Here is a 19,944-nt window from a genome sequence, read left to right as displayed (position 1 = left end):
TGTGCACATCGACCTCAAGGTTGCATGTTGATCTGAGAATGTTATAGGCTAATTTCCTTTATTTGAAAGAGAAAAAAAGAAGAATTATATAAATGCTTAACACCATGCATAATAACGTGTGTTGGAAATTACATTCCAACATGACTCAAAGGTGGCAAGAACCATAGAAATAAAAACAGGGGAACCTGGTTGCATTAATCAATGTTAAAGTATTGCTCAGCTCCCTTAAACTGCACATTTGTCACTAAAATCTTTGCAGTCTATATAATATTAAGTATTATGTGGTGATACTATTGGAGAGGCCACAGTCATAAAAATCTAATCTATGCTAACTACCAGCTACTTCAGCCTGTGTCACACCCGTCTGTGGCTATGGTGGCACATGAGAGAACCCAGCTCACGGTGGCACTGGAGTCAGACTGCCGTGTAGATATTGGGATTAGGGTTCTCTCTTTTTGTCCTTTCCCACTTTCTGTGAGTTGTGCTGAGGTGTTGGAGGACAGAGCTGTGCATGTGCCACATGTCCTGTCCTGAATCTTCTAAGATACCCTCAGGTGCGATTGAGGACACTGTCCTTTTTGCCTGATTTGAAATAAGGTGCAAATGCCAGTCCGCTCGGCTCCTGCATAAGAAAAGTGGGTTGCTGGCATCTTGTCCTGTGCCTCAGGCAGCAAATTGCCCTGGGCTGGTCCTGGGCAGAATGGAAATAGGTGAGGAAGCCTAACAAGCTCAGCTTAACAAAGCTGTTGTGGGTCTCTCTTCGCTGAAAGTTGGATACAAATGTATAACAATGAATACAAGAGAGTTAAAACAAGGGTCTGGAAAAGTGAAAGTCTTATAATTGCTCTTTTTAACATTAACAGAAACCAGCATTCTATAAGGAATAGAGAGCTGAACACCCTGTTCTTCAAAATGTGCAACTTTATATAGTGGTGTTACTATTCTTGATGCCAGCCCCTCAGTGGAAAGTACGCAATTTTCTGTGACTGACAGGTAATTGGAAGAGTTTTGTTTTTAACTGATACTTAAGTACTTTAATATACAATATAATGAAAATTTCCTCCTCAACATAGGATATAATTATCAGAATTTGAAACTCCATGCATTTTGTTCCATTCAGCACCTATAAATATACAAGCCAAAAAGCAGCTTTGCTAATTGCATGCCAAGACTACTTACTGTTGCTCCTACTGTACTGCAAGCCCACCTGATCAAGTGCTGGATTTTTATGTGGATTCGCACTTGCTTTAACCCTAGCCTCAGCTATTAGAGCTCACTGAATGGTTTTCAACAAGCCACCCACCCTCTCAGCATAACCTTCCTTACACAATTGTTTTAAACACAAAATGGGATATGCTAGGGATATAAAAGCGTACGTCACAGTGCAAAGGGTTACAGAAAGGAAACAGGTTGGTGGGAGGTATCCAATTGTGTGCGTCCACTGGGAAAGCCAAGTTCTGCTCCTTCAACAGGCTTTTCTCTTCCTCTCCTATATCCTGCAGCCCCCACTCTCATTACATCTGCTTTGGAGGGTTGGGACATATTTGTGAGCGAGGGTGGGGACAAAAGGCAGGAGAGGAAACTTGTGCAACACTGGGTATCATTCAATGTTTTTAATGATAACGTGTTTAAAGGCAGGCGCTGCAACTCTCCAACGCTTTGACTTTAACCCCAAAGGTGCAGTCTTCCATTGTCTCTTGAGACTGACAGAGGCCAACTTCAGTTCAAAAGCACTTTTCAGTGGATCAAAGTCTGCTGTCATTGCATACTTACTAAAGGATAAGAAAACTAGTTAATTTACCACCACTTGTAGCACAAGTGCAGATGGAATGCTACCTTATTGTTTGGTATTCGCTGTTTGGTGTTTGGGAGCATCACATGGGATCATGTGCTCCACTTCGCTCATGTGGACATTCCCACTTCAGTTTTGGTCAGTGCACTATGTCTGATGGCACCAAATAATTGTTAGCACCCGATCATTTTGTCATTTTGATGGTCACAAACAAGTTTGCAAACTATGGTTTGACACAATGGTTACCAAAAAATATCAGTGCAGTTTGGACATAATGCCATGTCAACATTTAAAAGGAAGGAGACAAATGTTTAAGTGAGAGAAGGGACTTGGAGAAGCACATGGTACTTGGTGTGTTGTTCCTAATCACCAGACTATGCTCTGGTGATGGGACAGAATTGCATCTGCACTAGGCCTTTTAAAGTTTGCTTTTTTAAAAAAAAGGCAAGCTGTATGCAATATTTCATTGTTTGTGGAAAACTCTGAAGCCTCAATTTGAGAATGGCTTTCTGTAGTGATTTAGCAAATTGCAGGCATTCTAATTGGCTTATTTTGAACATTGCCTTCTATTTGAGGCAACAATTACTGTAACCTTATTTCTTGCAGTTTTTCCTGTGTCACCTAAAACAGAGAGAGAACAACCACATGCAAAATTTATTGGTGCTCATTGGCTGAAAGGCAAGGAACTAAAAACTACTTTTACTGTACTTTATATTTATCGACTAATTAAAGCAACTACTTGGAACATCACAATTAAAAGAATTAACTTCCCAAGGGGCTGTTTCTAGCAAGTGGCCCCAGAAACAACTGGGGGCAACTTTCTAACCATGTTGAGGATTATAAATACAGTAGCAGGGTTTTTTCTCCATCTATAAGAAAAGTAGCTATGCAAACAGCCTGAGAAAGGCAGAGAATCTCCAACTGTTTCAGCAGGAAAGACTTCGTGTCAATCTCTGCAAGACCAGAGTTAATACTGCTCATTAATAATAGGCTGCTGCACCAGTGGCACAAAGCTTTTTCTGCTGTTTAAGGACTGCAATGTCTGATTGCTACCAGAACAAACTGTGTCAGTGGGCAGCTCACTGCAGTTGTTGCCACAAACACAGTAAACGGAACACACTTTCTTGGCCAGTGACTTTCATTGGTAGAGCAAAAGCTTCAGAATTTCCCGGGAAATCACAGTAAGCCAAAATGTACAGTCTTGTAGTTCTACCAGTGCATATTTTCACAATTCCTGGAGATACTCCTTATGCATGTAAATGTTTTAGAGACTTAATATAAAGCCCATAAAAGAAAAAGGGCAATAAAGTTTGTATATAGTAAATCAAGGCACTCCTTTGGAAAAAAAAAGAGAGAGAAAAAACAAAGCTTGCAATTAAATTTTTATTTCAAAATAATATTTATGATGTCATTAAAGGTAGATTTCTATGAAAATTAAGCCATGTAATTTTTCTCAACAGCTGTTGGAACAGGTACATTCTGGTTAAGCAGAGCACTAGCATTCAGTGCCATACCCTTGATTTTACAGGGATTGCCATGAATTAATTTAATTCCATCTGTAAGCTAAAAATCAGATCAGAGGTCTAATGCTGCTGCAGGCTTCACATCTGTTTAATCATTTTGGGATACAACAGCTTGCCGAAGTTCAGGTTTTACATTTGCTTAAGAATTTCAGTAGGGCTCTCAAAACACAAAAGAACCGCAGAAACTTTGCCTATATTTTAACATGCACGTCTTGCAGCTTTTGCTTTGGTACCTTTTGAACTTTATTTTTATAGAGGGTTTTTTTTAAAAAACCAAAAACAATACCAGAAGTGGCCTTGATTAAATAAACAATTTCTTGCTTAATCTCTGTGAACATTAATTGCTAGCACTGTGACTGAAACACATTATTTCCTGTTCAGGCTCATAAGAAAACTGATGTCACTTCCCCTTTAACACGAGTTTAATGTTGCAAATCCAGGTATACTGACCAAGATGTAAGTCCCAGTGAACTCTGTTGGAATGTGCTGCTTTTGATAAGCCAAAACACAGCAGCCATGTTAACAGAAATCGAGAAGCACACTACTTAGAAAAAAATGCCACACAGAATACGTTTAAGATACAGAGACATGGGCAAAATGCCATTCTCATGGACCACAAATACTGATTGAGACTAGAGCGTCTTTTGGGGGGGGGGGGAAATCAGATCTCTTTATTTATGCAGATGCTTAGTGGTGAAAGTTTTATCTGTGGTTGACCTGTACATTCTATTTTTAACCTATTTTTTTGTGGGGGAGTTCTATCTATTGATGTACGAACTCTTGTTTGATTAATATCATGCATTCATTTATTTTAAATCACTGAATGCATTAAATCTGAATAAAATGATACATGAATGAAGCAATTAGTTGTAGAAGAAAAATATTCTCTTTTTAGATGATGTCTGTATGTGTCATAGCAGGCATATTAGAAAAGTGTTCCCTCCTGTGTTGAGAGAGAAAAGAGATTGTCTGTTCTCATATGACAATTGAAATCTACACTTTTTGAAGTACTTAAAAATATTAAGTACTAAAAGTATTAATAATAAATTACCACTCTAAAATAAACTATTTCCAATTAACTAGGAGCATTTTTAGTCATTCTCTTCAAAACCAGCTTATTCTTAATCTTACCTCACAGTCAGTCTCACTGAACTCAGTGAAACTTACTTCTGAGCAGATATGCACAGGATTGTACCATCATAGAGCAATACTTTGGATGTCTACTCAGAAGTAAATCCCATTGTGCTCAATGGTGCTATTCAGTATGCATAGGGCTGCAGCCTAAACATTGCAGCACTAAATTTTGGGCCTGGAATCACCAGGTATGAAACGTAAGTGGTTTAGAAATAAAACATGACATGGAAATGTATGTGCGTAGGACTCTCCAAATAGTTCCAATTAAATGATTTTGGATTAGACACGATGTAATATTCCTTACCCTGCATTTTTAGTAATATCTGCATGTAAAAGTGGAGCAGTCTGATCATTTCCTAAGAAGGCACTATTTCATACTGAAGATTTATTTTTGTTTTGTCTTGGTTCTCTCTTCCCTTTTATAAGATTAACACATGTGAATTTAACAAGTTTGCTGCAGCAGGACACCCCACAACTATTATTTTCTTTTCCAGCACTCCTGGCAGCCCTAAATCCTTTAAGTCCTTTCCAAGAAGGATCTCTTTTTTGCTTGGGCAATTTTTACACTATGTGGCCTGATAACCCTGACCCCCTATCCTGGATCTCACTATCGCAGCAGAGTGAGTCTTTTCTACCTTAAATTCCCAAGGAGCACCGTGGATGGTAATTCACTTGAGTAATTGGCTCAAGAGATGAAAATCTTGTATCTGCCTCTCTTAGCCACTAATCTATCCAGCTGACTGCAAGCCTAATTGGCAGCTTGTTTAGTAATTTGGCTCCTAAAGTGTTGTATTGATGTTGGATAAACAGCCAATGGAAAACAGGGAGATACATGCTGCTTCGCTTTATAACCTAGTGCACCTTTCCCCCTGTTCTCTGAAGGCATTTAATATTCAGAGTATTCCTTTCACTTCTCTATTTGTGGCTGCTAAACCAGCCTGCAAAATGTAAAGGTCTGAAACCGCTTGAAGCAGGAAAGATGTGCTGTAACAGTGCTGCTCTCGAAACCACAAGCCGTCTTGATCCATGATTTTTTCCTAAGGGTTCCCTTAGAGCAAATAAATCAGTGTGAATAATTCTTTTTTTAAAAAGCTAATGTTTATATAGATACAAAAATCACTACCAGTAACCAAACCAAACCAAAGTCATCCAGTTAACTATGCTGAACTTGCACAGTATTGAGGAATAATGCAGCTCAATGCTTTCGAGTTGACACAAATGGCCTCTTTTGTGGTATTCAGATTGTTGGTATACGCAGATGCTCCCATGCCTGCTGGGATGGTTTCCACAGGTGCGAAGGCTTTTGCTCAGTGGAACTTCAGTAAGGGAGAGTTGGGCCCATGAGGCTTGAAGTGGGCAACATGCAATCACACCAACACTGCTATACGCACTGTATGCTCTGCTTTGCCATCTGCACTCCTAGAAAGTGAATGCTGAGACCTTTTGTTTGAATGCTAGTCTATATGTTTCAATGCAAAATCAATGGTAAGACCTAAATAGCACCTTTAAGCACAAGCAAGAGTTCCCCTCAGTGTATGGCCACAATTCAAGTGGCAGAGCACATATTTCGTAAGCAGAACCCCCCCCCCCCCCGGCAAAGATCAGGTAGTAAAGCTGGAAACAACCTCTGCCTGAGATATTCGAGATGCAGTCAACACTGGGCCAGATAAAACAATGGCCTGACTTGGTATAAGGCACCTTCATGTATTCAGAGGTTCTCCGTTTATCTTCTGCTAGCATCTTCTCAATCTTCTCTAAAGAGCATTTCTGACTTCCTCCCGTGAACAGCTTTTAAGAAGCACTTTGGGAAGAGTGGGGTTTACAAGGTTGGTGCTGCTTATTCATGATACAACACTGTGTACTGGGGCTTATCGTAGAATTGTGGAGTTGGAAGGGACTACAAGGATCATCTAGTCCAACTCCCTGCATTGCAGAAATCTCTTTGCCCAACATGAGGCTTGAACCCACAACCCTGAGATTAAGAGTCTCATGTTTAGCTACTGAGCTATTGAACCCACCTTTTCACCTGACAAGACTAGAGGCGGCTTACACATAAAAACAGCAGCCAAGCCTGTTCATCTTTATGGTCCAGCTCTCAAAGATGAGAGCTGGACCATAAAGAAGGCTGATCGCCGAAGAATTGATGCTTTTGAATTATGGTGCTGGAGGAGACTCTTGAGAGTCCCGTGGACTGCAAGAAGATCAAACGTATCCATTCTTAAGTAAATCAGCCTTGAGTGCTCCCTGGAAGGACAGATCCTGAAGCTGAGGCTCCAATACTTTGGCCACCTCATGAGAAGAGAAGACTCCCTGGAAAAGACCCTGATGTTGGGAAAGACGGAGGGCACAAGGAGAAGGGGACGACAGAGGACGAGATGGTTGGACAGTGTTCTCGAAGCTACCAGCATGAGTTTGACCAAACTGCGGGAGGCAGTGGAAGACAGGAGTGCCTGGCGTGCTCTGGTCCATGGGGTCACGAAGAGTCGGACACAACTGAACGACTAAACAACAACAACAAGCCTATTCAGGATACCATATTTCTGAAGTACACAGGAAGAGCCTCCTGGATAAGGCAAAGGCCCATCTAGTCCAACAGCCTGTTCTCACAGTGGCTGACCAGATGCCCATTGGAAACCTCCAAGCAGAAACTAAGCACAACAGCCCTTTCCCCACATGTGATTACCAGCAACTGATTTTGGGAAGCACACTGCCTTTGCCAGTGAAGGAATTATAATTATTATTTATTAAATGTGTATACCGCTCTTCATCTGCAGATCTCGGGGCAGTTCACAACATAAAATTGCAATACTACTAGCCACTGATAGTCTTATCCTCCACAAATTCGTCTAATCCTCTGTTAAAACCTCCAGGTTGGTGGTCCACAGTTTAACTATGAGCTGTGTGAAAAAGTACTGGTTATAGGCATTTTTGCTGGTTGTTCTCTTTGATAGAATCTTTAATTGGACCGATCATACAATGCCAGCAGAACCATTTGGTGTTAACAGGGACAATATGCAAGCTTGTTATACAGTAGAAAAACTGGAAGCAACCTCTTATGCTCAATGCATTGGAAATTTACCCCAGCTTATCTAGCTAACCCAAATCTATCCTTTTTCTATAAACAGATCAGAAGGTTGACCTTCACCACAAGCCAGGGCTGGGTAACCTCTGTTGGAATAGTATAATCACAGTAGTTTCAAATCATCATTTTGGCACTGCTCATATTCAAGTCTGATTTTTAATCACTGCTGCATTAGACGTCAGCAAAATAGTTTTGCTGGCAATTTTTAAGCGGAATGAAAACATTTAGCCTTTTGATTACCTTGTTAAACAGAGTCATGATGACCTTATAGCAGTACTTGATATTACATACCATAATAGAGAATCTGTCAGATTTTTCATTAAAACGCATTCTTATAAAAAAAAAAAGAGAGTTGATAACTCAAGTCATTCCAAAGTGCATCAGCCTGAAACACAACATGTAGCCAACTAACCCAGACAAAATATTGAAGCATTTATTTTTCATCAAAGATTATCTACTACCTTGAGCTACCGTTATATGCCAGCATTTGCAGCATTTTACATGTGAAATGTTTAAAGCAAGCCTCTGCTGTTTTTGCTTGTACTAATTTCACTTTGTACATGCGCATGTGTGAACATCACGATGAAAACTGGTGGAGTTTCATTATTCTCCTATACAAGAACTTGCTACCTGGAATGCATGCAATGCGTGAAGTGGCTTAAAGTTATACAGCAATTTAAAAAGGCAGGTCCAAAAGCAAAAGGCCAAGAAAAGCTTTCCGGTACTTTTAGTGCCAGAGCATTCTCTTCTATGTAAAAGTAAAGGGTAAAGGGACCCCTGACCATTAGGTCCAGTCGTGACCGACTCTGGGGTTGCTGCGCTCATCTCGCTTTATTGGCTGAGGGAGCCAGCGTACAGCTTCCGGGTCATGTGGCCAGCATGACTAAGCCGCTTCTGGCGAACCAGAGCAGCGCATGGAAATGCCGTTTACCTTCCCGCCGGAGCGGTACCTATTTATCTACTTGCACTTTAACGTGCTTTCGAACTGCTAGGTGGGCAGGAGCAGGGACCCAGCAACGGGAGCTCACGCCGTCGCGGGGGATTTGAACCGCTGACCTTCTGATCAGCAAGTCCTAGGCTCTGTGGTTTAACTCACAGCGCCACCCGCGTCCCTCTCTCTTCTATGTAAACCTCACATTTTTGTATTTTCTTTGTTGGGTAGGAAGAGGAGGAGATATTGCCCAAAGTTTCCACAAGTTAACAATTGAACTGTGGGGGACAGTACAGAGAGCCAGGGGTGTGGAGAAGGGAGAAGATGATGGATGTGTGATGAGAAAGTGCTAAAGCTTTGGTGTTGTTCTGCTGAGACATAGAGGGGAAACAAACTAGGAGATGGACACAACTGGTTTCAGTTCCAGGGAAGAACAGAAGACAGACAGTTACAGAAATCAGACTTCAAGCCTTACACCAATGGAGAATCTTCTGGGTGACTCTGCGGTCTCAGAGACACAGGATTACCTGAGGGTACTGCAGTTAAGTTTTGTTCTCCAACATATCTGTAGCCTCTTTGATGGTGTGTGTTTATATAGTACATAAAACCAGTTAAGTGCAGTAGGAGTGGAGTGTCCCTTGCCCAGTTGCTACCTATACTTTGCTCAGGGGGCAAAAATGACTCTATTGGATGCTGAAATTGGAAATGCTACAGCCCTACTTTCCTAGTCACGTTCCAAGGAATCAGGAATCAACAATGAAAGCACTCGTTTTGTGAGTGTGTGCCCAGGTGCAAGCATATCCACACAAACTCAAGGGCACTCTGTTTTTGCCATAAAGCCTCTTAAGGACTCATACGAAATAGTATTACAGTTCAGGTGTTTAGCAAGCCGACAAAGGCATTCAGAATGACATGCTCCCATGTCAGATATTATATTGCTTCACTAGTCATCAATTCCTTCAGGTATTTATTTCCTGAAATAAATTCATGGCTGCCCTAAGAGGAACAACATATTCCAACCATTCTTTGTCATTTTTAAAAGGCTGTATGTAAACTGTAGGCAATATATGAGGAGAAGCATCTTTTGTTTCAGGTGGTACACCCTTCCTGGTTTCTTGCTGCAATGTTAAAAAAGGAGCTTTAGCATAGACTATAAAGTCAAACGTTTCCTCTTTTGAGGGGAAAAAAAATACAGATTAGGACCCTATTACTTCAGCTGTTGACTGGAATTATCTGATAGAATTCACCTTATTTTCTTCACCGCTTTAGTTCACCTTTACAGATGACATTTTTCAAACTATAAAATGCTCTCCACTGCTAAAAGTTTCTTGCTTCAACAGTTTTTCATTGCTGTAAGAGTAAATCTACATCCTTTGTTACTAATACACACGGCACTATTGGTATGTGACTTTGTCTCAAGGCTGAGAACAGGCTATAAATTTAGAAATCAATAGCTAACTCTATCAATATTCATTTTACTTTTTCAATACAAAATACAAAGGTGAAAGAGCAGTAAATAAGCCAGAGCGCTGAAATAAATTGGGTGTTCTTGTCACAATTAATAAATGTTTAACCAATAACACTTCTAGCTACAGTAGTCTACAGCCTTGTAACGTATCTAGAAGTACGTAGCGGCACAGGTGCTGAACAGGATTCACAAATACACAAACACCTCATTCCAACTGTTTGTTAGCTCCACCATGCTATCTATCCTCCATACATGCATAAATAAGGCTGTTCAACATACTGCATACAAAGATAGGGAAAACCATTTGTCACCGACCGACATTTATGAATGTGGCAATGGAAATCTTTTCTTCATGCACTTGCTAGGCTCGCAAGTCTATTACTGGGAGGCTAGCCTTTTTGCCAGATCTGAGCCTCTGGGGTAAGGTTGGAAAAATATCCAAATAATTGAATAAATAAGGCAGAAGAATTGAATTATATTTAAACACCACTGTGAGGAATATAATTCATCCAGTTACAGATAGGTAGCTGTGTTGGTCTGCCATAGTCAAAATAAAAAAATTCCTTCCAGTAGCACCTTAAAGACCAACTAAGTTAGTTCTTGGTATGAGCTTTCGTGTGTATCTGAAGAAGTGTGCATGCACACGAAAGCTCATACCAAGAACTAACTTAGTTGGTCTTTAAGGTGCTACTGGAAGGAATTTTTTTTATAATTCATCCAGTTACACACAAGCTAAGGCATTTTAAGTCAAGGGGAGCAACTAACTAGTTGCAGGATTGCATAGGTACCTCACTTTGACAGTTTATTTCGTGGATCTTTTAAACTCTTAGTGGATCTTTTAAACATTCCAGCAGAGCTTTGTAAATTAACTCAATACAAACAATTTGTTTATCTTATTTGATTTCATACTTCTTTTGAAACAAAAACGGGTCCAGTCTTACTGGGCAATGCTCAGTTCCCAGGGTATTTAAGTGTAAGGTTTAATCTTAATCTTCTATGTCCTGTAGTAGACAGGGGTCTTACAGCCATGTGTATTACTTCAGCTGTGAAGCACACAATTAACATTTCTCTTCTCCCCTTGCTACTGCCATCCCATGATTTACAGCTACTTCTACATTCCTGATATGTGACAGCAAAGACAAAAGCAAGTTTGACAACTCTGATTTAAAAAAAGAAAGAAATGCGCCATTTTGCATTTTAAACTCACTTAGATCACAGCACCATCATAACTGCAGGAATAAAATGGAGTAAACGTTCACTGCCCTGGTATTAAACACATTTAACAAAATAAGCACTATTTTGTTGTAGAAAAGCCTAACTAGACTATAGTGTTTTTCGAAATAAGGAAGGATCCTGCAGTGACTGGCATCAGCCCTGGTGGGCCCAGCCCACCCATGTGCCAATGAAAGGCGTGTTTGCTGCTGTCTCCATAATCAAGTGCTCTCTGGGTGGTCATTTGGGGGTCCTTGAGGTGTGCAGCCCTGGACTTGGGCCCCAAAGACTGTACCAGCTCTCAATCCTCAAACATCCTCAAAGCAAACGTAGAGGGAAGTTTCCCTAAGCAGATGAAGAGTTTGTTTCCCCCCTTATAAATTCAGTACTCCATTATCATAAACTGGGATGTAGGTGGCGCTGCGGGTTAAACCACACAGCCTAGGGCTTGCCAATCAGAAGGTCGGCGGTTCGAATCCCCGCGATGGGGTGAGCTCCCGTTGCTCGGTCCCTGCTCCTGCCAACCTAGCAGTTTGAAAGCATGTCAAAGTGCAAGTAGATAAATAGGTACCGCTCCAGCGGGAAGGTAAACGGCGTTTCCATGCGCTGCTCTGGTTCGCCAGAAGCAGCTTAGTCATGCTGGCCACATGACCCGGAAGCTGGACGCCGGCTCCCTCGGTCAATAAAGCAAGATGAGCACCGCAATGGTCAGGGGTCCCTTTACCTTTACCTTTTATCATAAACATCAATTAAATTTTTTACGTGCCCTTCACCATGAGGGTGAAAAGGAGAGTTATGGCCATTTAAAAATACAATATTAAAAAGTTAAATTACAGTTAAGTGAATTGGGTGGGTCCTAAACTCTGTATCTTAGGTGTCAAAGAAGTGTGTCTTCGGTGTATGACAAAAGCTACACAAGGTACCAGATACACTTCTGTTGGAAGGGAATTCCACATAGAGGGGCGATTGTTTCCAGGCTGACCTGAGCCACAACACCTCGTTTTCTAGAAACCGAAGCACTTAACAAAATCAGGCCCATGGATCCTGGCCCTTTTTGCAGCCTTGTTGCTTCAAGAATGGTTCCCTGGTGCTGTTGCTTTAGCCCTATCAGCGCAAAGGCAATATATAAAAGCACCTGTACTGTGACCCTGAGGACAGCAGGGCCCTTGACTTTACCCCACCCTGGATGTGGCCATTTGCAGGACTTTAGGCCTACCCAGGCCACAGAGTTTGGTACAAGCATCTCCTACTTCTTCCACCTTTCACAGGATGGATTTCTTTGGCAGGAGGCAAAGCCGGATGGCTTTCGCATGCGCTTGCAAGGAGAGTATGCTGAGGTAGCTGCAGTAGGGCTAGCCCACTGTTTCTGCCTCCATATTACAGGGAAATGGCGGCGGGGGGGGTGAGAGGCAAGGCTTGCTGGAGTTCATGGCTGAGCTGAGATTTGAATGGGGGGCATCCAGGGCTCACCGTTTATCCTCTTAACTGCTTTGCTAATCCCTAATGTGTGGAGCCTCCGCTGTAGTTATTGAGAGGCACTTTTCTCTGTTTTTATTCCATAAGTTGGCCCTTATAGAGCAGTAGCGCTGTAAGAATCTCAAAATCCCTTCTCAGCCTCTTTTCTTTTCTTTTCTTTTTTTCTAATAAAACCACATCCAGTCACTTAAACATTGTAAAATTATGGCTTGCGGGGTGGGGATCAAATTGTTTTTGTAGAAAACAGAGGGCTTTTTACACTACTGCCACCACCAGAAAGTTAAGCAAGTGTGCCAGATTTCAGTAGCAGAATAAAATACTGAATAGGTTGGAAGCCTGGGATGAAAAGGTACACTAAAGTAAATTTTATGATGCTTTATACGTACATATACTTTACAAAATGACTTCCTTCTGTCACTTGCAAGTTGTGAAGCTAAAATCACCTTGTAGAAATAATTATATTATCCTCTCCTCAGCCATTAAGCATTTTCCTACTCACTACACATATGTTCAGAGTCTTAGGACTTGACCTAGACACACTCTTTTTCCATATTACTGCCACTAAGGTGCTTTAGCAATATTTTCCAGACAGTTCTCTTGGTCTGTCACTGATGTCTGCAACACCATGAAAATCAAAAGCCATTCCATTGAAATGCCAAAGTTAGATAACTTCACAGAAGAGCTCCACAGGCCAGTTCAGAATGCAAGAACTACGTTTCTGTGTGCACACTTTATATATGCCAGCAAAATGGATTGGAGCAGGCTTTACCTTCTATGAACATAAGACTTCTTCTGACCATGAAAGGCATTTGGGCAATTCCTTGATCCCCATGCAACCCCAGAGCCATCGCCCACACTATTTCAGGGGGTCCTACAACCCTCCCGAATCGTGTGGGAAGTGGCACTGGGGCTGCAGAGGTAGAGGGTAACTGGCAAACATTGCTTCCTCCTGCTACTGGGTGGATCCATGCTCAAAGGGGGCTTCCATTAGCAGGAGTCAACCCATAAATTATATTTCCTTGCTGACAAGTGTGCAGTACAGTGACATTCAAGCACATACAGAAAAAGACAATTAACACAAGTGATTTTATCACTTCTCATGCACGCTGTAGATACAGGGTGCCTTCTGAAATATTCTCATAATTGTTTTAGGAAAATGTCGCCTCTTTTGTATGCAACATGCGGATTTTAAACAGTGTGCTCAGTACTGATATTAAACACTTAGCAAACAATACAAAGCAGAATACAGAACTCCTACTTGGCATGGGCTCCGACAGAAGGCTTACGATCTCAGCGACACAGAAGATGGATTTAGATACCTTTTCCACAACACGTGCTGATTTTTCCAGTCACCATGTGCTGTTTTGGTAATTGTGCAAGACTACTTTGTCAAGAGGGAATGGGGGTAAAGAGAAGGTTCAGTGCACAAAGGAGGTCAGTTAGTGCTCTGTGAAAACCACTCCATGCATTAGCTGTGGAGTCTGTTCTCCACTGAACTTATTTAAACAAACAAGTTCCACTAACAACATAGTAAATGAAAAAGGTAATACATGTAGTTGGAGAAAAGCTGGACATCTAAATTAATCTGGACAATATACTGCTGAAGAGTGAAGGGCTACTGCAGTAAATGTGAGGCTAGGTTCTGATATGGGCTGCCTTGACTGTGGTTCTTCTCTGAACTGGGCCATCCCATGCTTGCTGTTTGCAATGGGAGGGACGCTTCCGTTGATGTCAGTAAGGTAGTCTTTTTCCATATGAATAAACCAGGCAATGGCAAACAGATCAGGGCCAATCAGTGAGAGGAAAGGGATGAGCTGCACCAGCCCTTTGCTCTTTTAAGTGTCAAGTTGCAACAGCTCTTTTCTACATGTTTAGTCAGATGCAAATCAACTGAAGCCAGTGGCACTTGCTCCCTAGTAAGTGGGTTTAGGACTGCTGCCTGAAAATCCTCCTTTGTCAAACCGCCCCAAGCCCAGTTTTGTGCAGGTAAGCCCCAACCAGTTTCTGGGTTCTCTCCCACCCTCCATGCTGTTTTACAGACTTAAGACATCTGGATGTGTCGTCATGGTGAATCTGCTTACCGGTGGGTCCTGGCAGTGGCGCGGCTTTTCTCCTTCGTTTGATATCACCCATACATAAGGATCCCAAATGCACACTTGTCTGTCTGTAAGCAATTACCAGAGAGGTGTATTAATAACTGGTAGGAAAAGCAACAACTCTGCAGAAGAATGTGTTATCACAGAATCTGCATCCTAGTCAAAATAGTTTAAATAAACATAGAGCTACACGCTGGAATCTTTCAGATACTGTTTGTATTTCTAGTGCTTAGAGTGATGTTACTTATGTAGCTAAAAGGGCATTGGCCATACACTACAGGGAGTGACGTTACTTACGTGGACATACACTAGAGGGAGGCATCAAAAAGACTTGGAGAAAGCCTAAAGTTTGCAGCAATACAAAACATTGGGGGGGTGTGGGGAATCTAAGACTGAGGACTGAGCATGCTCACTTGGCACAGAATACTACTGGGCAAAAAAATAAAAATAAATTTAAAAACTGGTTGGGATAGAGAAAGGAATGTTATGTCTAGAAATCAGATCAGAAATACTCAACACTGCAATATTTTGTTGCAGGTTCCACATCCTGAAAATGAATTATGTTTATTGACAAGCAGTCAGTATTTAGAAACAATCTAAATCACCGCTGGAATAAATAAATTCTAAAAGAAATACTTTCAGGTTTTCAAAACTGACAATCTTTCTGAGTCAACATAAAATGAATACTGATGCTACTGACAAAGCAATAGGTACTTAAATGATCACAATATTATTGACTATCAGTTATCTATTAATAGCCACCATCAGAATAACATATATATATTTAAAAAATCAGTTAACAAGCATCTTTTCACAGGTGATAAACAAGTGGGAAACAAAACATTATTTTTAAACAGAACATTCTGTTGGTTTTATAATAAAATGGCATTGATCAAATTCAACAAAACCTGTAATGTGTAACATATATACATTGCAAAATCTTCTCTTTAATGTCTTTTTAAATTTAAAATCAGAAACGCAATTGTTGATCACAACTTATCACATCTTCTAATTAAAAAATCCATGTTAATCATGCATGTGGAGCACTTTTATTTGCCTGTCCTGAAAATACTTCCATTTCATTGAATGATCCAGAGTTCTGGAACTGAAGAAGAGAGGGGGAATTTTTTCATAATCCGGTTTCCACATTGTTCATAACTTTATAAACCTCTTCTGACTGACATCGTTCTGAGAGGTTTTGACTCCTCTTCTTACCTTGGCACCCCAGAGATCATGGATAAACCTTGATTAGAGGGGGGTCTAATTACTCCAGCTTTACCAGTGGGACTAAATCCTCCCTATCACAAAGCACAACAAGGTAGTCCTGCCACGTACTGGATTATTGGGTGGTAAGGAAACTAAACAACTATGCTCCAATTCAGAGATCTATCTGGAATACAGTGTACACTTCTATTTCTGACTCCTAGGGTTATAGTACTCAGTTATTTGGCTGAAAGGACAAAGACATTAACTTCAGGTAAGACAAGGCTATGAGAATCACCGCAGTTCAGAACTTAACCAAGAGATTCATTTCTTTATTTCTTTTTTTCAGAGACAAAAAACAAAAAAAGTTGCCGTCAAAGAACTCAAAAGCAAAATACCCCCCAAATCAACACTTTCCCTAGCAAACATTAGGTAGGCAGTTTACACCTGACTTCATTAACAGCAAGAAGGAGAAGAAGTTTCTGATGTTTGTTTCTTACATCCTTTCTGAATCTTTGGCAGAAGTTTGGAAGTGCAGGAATGCAGCTTTTGCTAACTCCAAGCTGAAGATAATTACAATGACTTTGGTTGTGACATGCCTTCTATATTCAACCTATAGTGTGTGTGTGTTTGCTTTATGAAGCCTAGTACAAGAGAAAGGTATCAGCAAACCTGGAGGAAACCTGAGGTCAGTGGAAATTCCTAACATCTGAAAAGCCCCTCTTAAATTTAGCACACACAAAAAGGTACCTGAAGTGTACACAAGTGTAAAAGGCATGCATGCCTTGCTCTAATTCATGATGCTTGCAACTTGCTATGAACTGGGTTTGTGCAGGGTGGGGGTATGAATTTGCTAATTTGTCATTAAACAAGCTGAGGAGGGAGGGAGACACAGGACAGTACATGTGAAGGTGAAGGCAGTGGAAAGATTCTTCCTCTCCTCTACATGAACAAGAAGGGAGGGGCCACCATGGGTCTCTCTGTGTGCTTGTGTCTGTTTCCTGAACGAGAGAGTCGGGTATCTGTCTGCTCATAGAGTCACCATACAACCATTTGGGCTGGGGACCACAGTGTTTCCTTAATAATAAACCAGCTGTCTTCTACCACAAGTCACGGTCTGAAGATGTCTAAACTGAAATATAAATTAGGCCAAGCTTTAAAAATAGGACCTTGTCTCAAGTTGGTCCAAAAGTGACTGTAGACCAGTAGATGAAGAATATATGAAATCTAATATAACTTACACAAAGAAACATTAAGCCTCCCTCTCCTCTGTTCATAATATTATTGCAGGGTCACTGACAGCAAGGGACTTTGGGGCACAGCTCGTTCTATAATAGATTGCAGTGTTTGTCAGGGCTGTTATAATGAAGGGAGGCTGAGAAGCAATGGAAAGGAGGGAAACAAGAATTCAAGCAGGATGAAAGATAAAAATTAATAAAGTCAGCCAATTGAACCTGGAGACCCTAGCTCCAGGAATAACAGCTAGCTGTGCTTGAGTAATTCTGCTCACATTGATTATCTGTTACACTGCATTGAGATATCTAGATTATTGATCAGTTAGATTATGGAACTTGGATCCCCCCTCCCCGCTTCTCCTGTGGCACATGCAATGGAGTTGCAACAAATAACACTAAGTAAGGACTACTTTGTTACTGTTGTCACCCTTTGTGTAGAACATAGCAGTTACTTTTTAATTTAAAATCAATGAATGTCTGAAAGGCAGCTGTGTTTCTTCAGCATAAATGAATCATTTGTCTTTGCAAAGCTCAACAATCTGATCACTAGCCAAGGTGAGGTTTGTTTGTTTGTTTGCTTGCTACTGTTCTGAGGAAAAAAACTTAAGTTTTATTAACATTCTGAAAACAAGCATTATTATAAAGAATTAAAAAGCAATCGCTATTATAATATATATATATATCCCATATGCTCTCAAAACAAGATAATCAGATTTGGTCAAGTTCAGAGTTTTAGCATTTAACTGTAGCTGCATTTAACACATCTTGAAAAGTGGATGAATAAAAAGATTAGCAGTTCTACTTTTTCATGCATAGCAAAAATTGTGGGAAAACGAACTTGTTATGCACACTGTGAGGCAGTGCCTCCGAATCAGAAGATCTCAAAGTTGGGATTTGAGAATCCCAACATGAGGTGGAAAGCAGAAGGGTGAGCTCATTCACATATCCAGTTGATCAGAGTCGAATGAATTCTATGACGCAGACTGCTTCATTTTCAAGCAGCATTATTTTATTTATTTAACAAAAATTGTATACCACTTGATTGTAAAAAGCCTCTAAGCAGTCTACAAAACTATAAAATCAAAACATTAAAATTATGATGGAAGCATAGAACTGTAGAGCTGGAAGAGACCTCCAAGGGAAATCTAATACAACCCCCTGCAATTCAGGAATCACAACTCTCAGGAACCCCTGATAGATGGCGATGCAATCTGTTTAAAAACCTCCAATGGCGGAGAGACCACTCCCCAAGGCAGTCTGTTCTACTGTCAAACAGCCTGTACCATCTCAAATTATTCCTAATATTTAGTCAAAATCCTGTAATTTGCATCCACTGGTTTGGGTCCTACCCTCTGGAGCAAAAGAAAACAAGCTTGCTCCATCATCCATGTGACAACCCTTCAAATATCTGAAGATGGCTATTGTATCATCTCTACGGTTTCCCTTCTCCATGCTAAACATACTCAACCCCCTCAACAGTTCCTCTTCAGACTTGGTTTCCTGATCCTATATCACCTTGGTCACCTCCCTCTGCACACATTTCGGCTTGTCAGTATCCTGGTGCCCACAAACTGTGATTCCCACCCAGTACTCCTGGTGTGGTCTGACCAAGGCAGCATAGATCTGGACACTATACTTCTGTTGATGCGGCCTAGAAATGCATTCACCTTTTTGCTGCTGCATCACACTGTTGACTCATAGAATCATGGAATTGTAGAGTTGGAAGGGACCACGGGGATCGACTTCTACGTTCAACCCCCTGCAATGCAGAAATCGTTGACCTAACATGGGGCTCAAACCCATGACCCTGAGATGAAAAGTCTCATGCTCTACCAACTGAGCTATAGCGTGTGTTAAGCATGTGGTCTACTAAAAACACCTAGAGCCTTTTTACACGTACAGCTCTCAAGCCACGTGTCTTATATTTGTGCATCTAATTATTCCTAAGTGTAGAACTTTACACCTGTCTCTTCCTGAAACCTTGTAGATCTGCTACCAGTCAGTTTCAACAATACTGGGCTAGACAGGCCTATAGCCTGACTATGAAGCATAAGGCTGCTTCCTACATGGTCATCACTGCTGCCTCTTTAAAAAACTTATTTGTTACCAGTTAAATGATATACTGATGTCCTTCTTGATCTCATGAAAGCTGCTATGGGACCCATATTGGTGGAAAAGCAAGGTAAAATGCTTAAAATACATATTGGGAAAGAAGCTAAGCAAAATTAAGTATTTCTGTTTCTCTTGATTTATTTAATAATTGTTTCAATTTCCAAGCAGCAGGACAAGGCAAAACGGAAGAGACTGCGCTGCCCTGCCTTGGACGTTCCTTAGCTGCAGACTTGGAAGATTGCAAATAGCTAATTCCCCTGATTCTTCTCCACTTATCCATAGCTTGCTGCGAGCTATCATTTATAAATAGCGTTTTGGCAGGAAGCTAGGCATGCTCTATGGCAGGGGTGATAGGAATTGTTAAGACCACCTTGCCTGAAAACTTGGCTGCTGACGTGCTGGTGACAGGGACTCGAGCAAGCCGTGTCAAAGGGAATAATTTTAAAGGAAAGACAACAGAAACTTGTCGCCTCATTGTATGCATTTACAAACAGGGCTTTCCAGAGTATTAGGCCTAGTTAAAGCTGCCCCCTGGATAAAAAGTGTTCCCGAGCAGCCTCAGACGAGCTCGGGAGACAAACAGATGTGACTATGGTCCCTGGCATTTGGCAAGAACACTCACTGTCACGAAGAAAGATATAAGCCTGGACAGGGCATCAGCTGCACAACAGTGGAGCAGG

The 19,944-nt window shown here is 41.1% G+C and overlaps 1 protein-coding gene and 1 long non-coding RNA gene across 9 annotated transcripts in view; one reads left to right on the top strand and one right to left on the bottom strand.

Annotated features, from left to right (window-relative positions):
- The window catches only part of LOC308582719, a 45,218-nt gene extending 41,578 nt beyond the window's left edge, over positions 1–3,640 (top strand). For all 3 annotated transcript variants that reach the window (XR_014005798.1, XR_014005799.1, XR_014005800.1), the window contains 2 exons: positions 864–993; positions 2,399–3,640. This is a non-coding gene — a long non-coding RNA (uncharacterized lncRNA). The remainder of the gene's footprint in view (positions 1–863; positions 994–2,398) is intronic.
- GPATCH2 (G-patch domain containing 2) overlaps positions 1–19,944 on the bottom strand; it is a 108,138-nt gene that overhangs the window by 1,525 nt on the left and 86,669 nt on the right. For all 6 annotated transcript variants that reach the window (XM_081186052.1, XM_081186054.1, XM_081186053.1 and 3 more), the window contains one exon: positions 14,700–14,782. In XM_081186052.1, the coding sequence (XP_081042178.1) occupies positions 14,700–14,782 (83 nt within the window). The remainder of the gene's footprint in view (positions 1–14,699; positions 14,783–19,944) is intronic.

The sequence above is a fragment of the Podarcis bocagei genome, assembly GCF_964188305.1.
Source record: "Podarcis bocagei genome assembly, chromosome: 3".
Taxonomy (NCBI): domain Eukaryota; kingdom Metazoa; phylum Chordata; class Lepidosauria; order Squamata; family Lacertidae; genus Podarcis; species Podarcis bocagei.
Note: the sequence above shows the minus strand (reverse complement) of the source record. Positions and strands in the feature narration are given on the sequence as shown.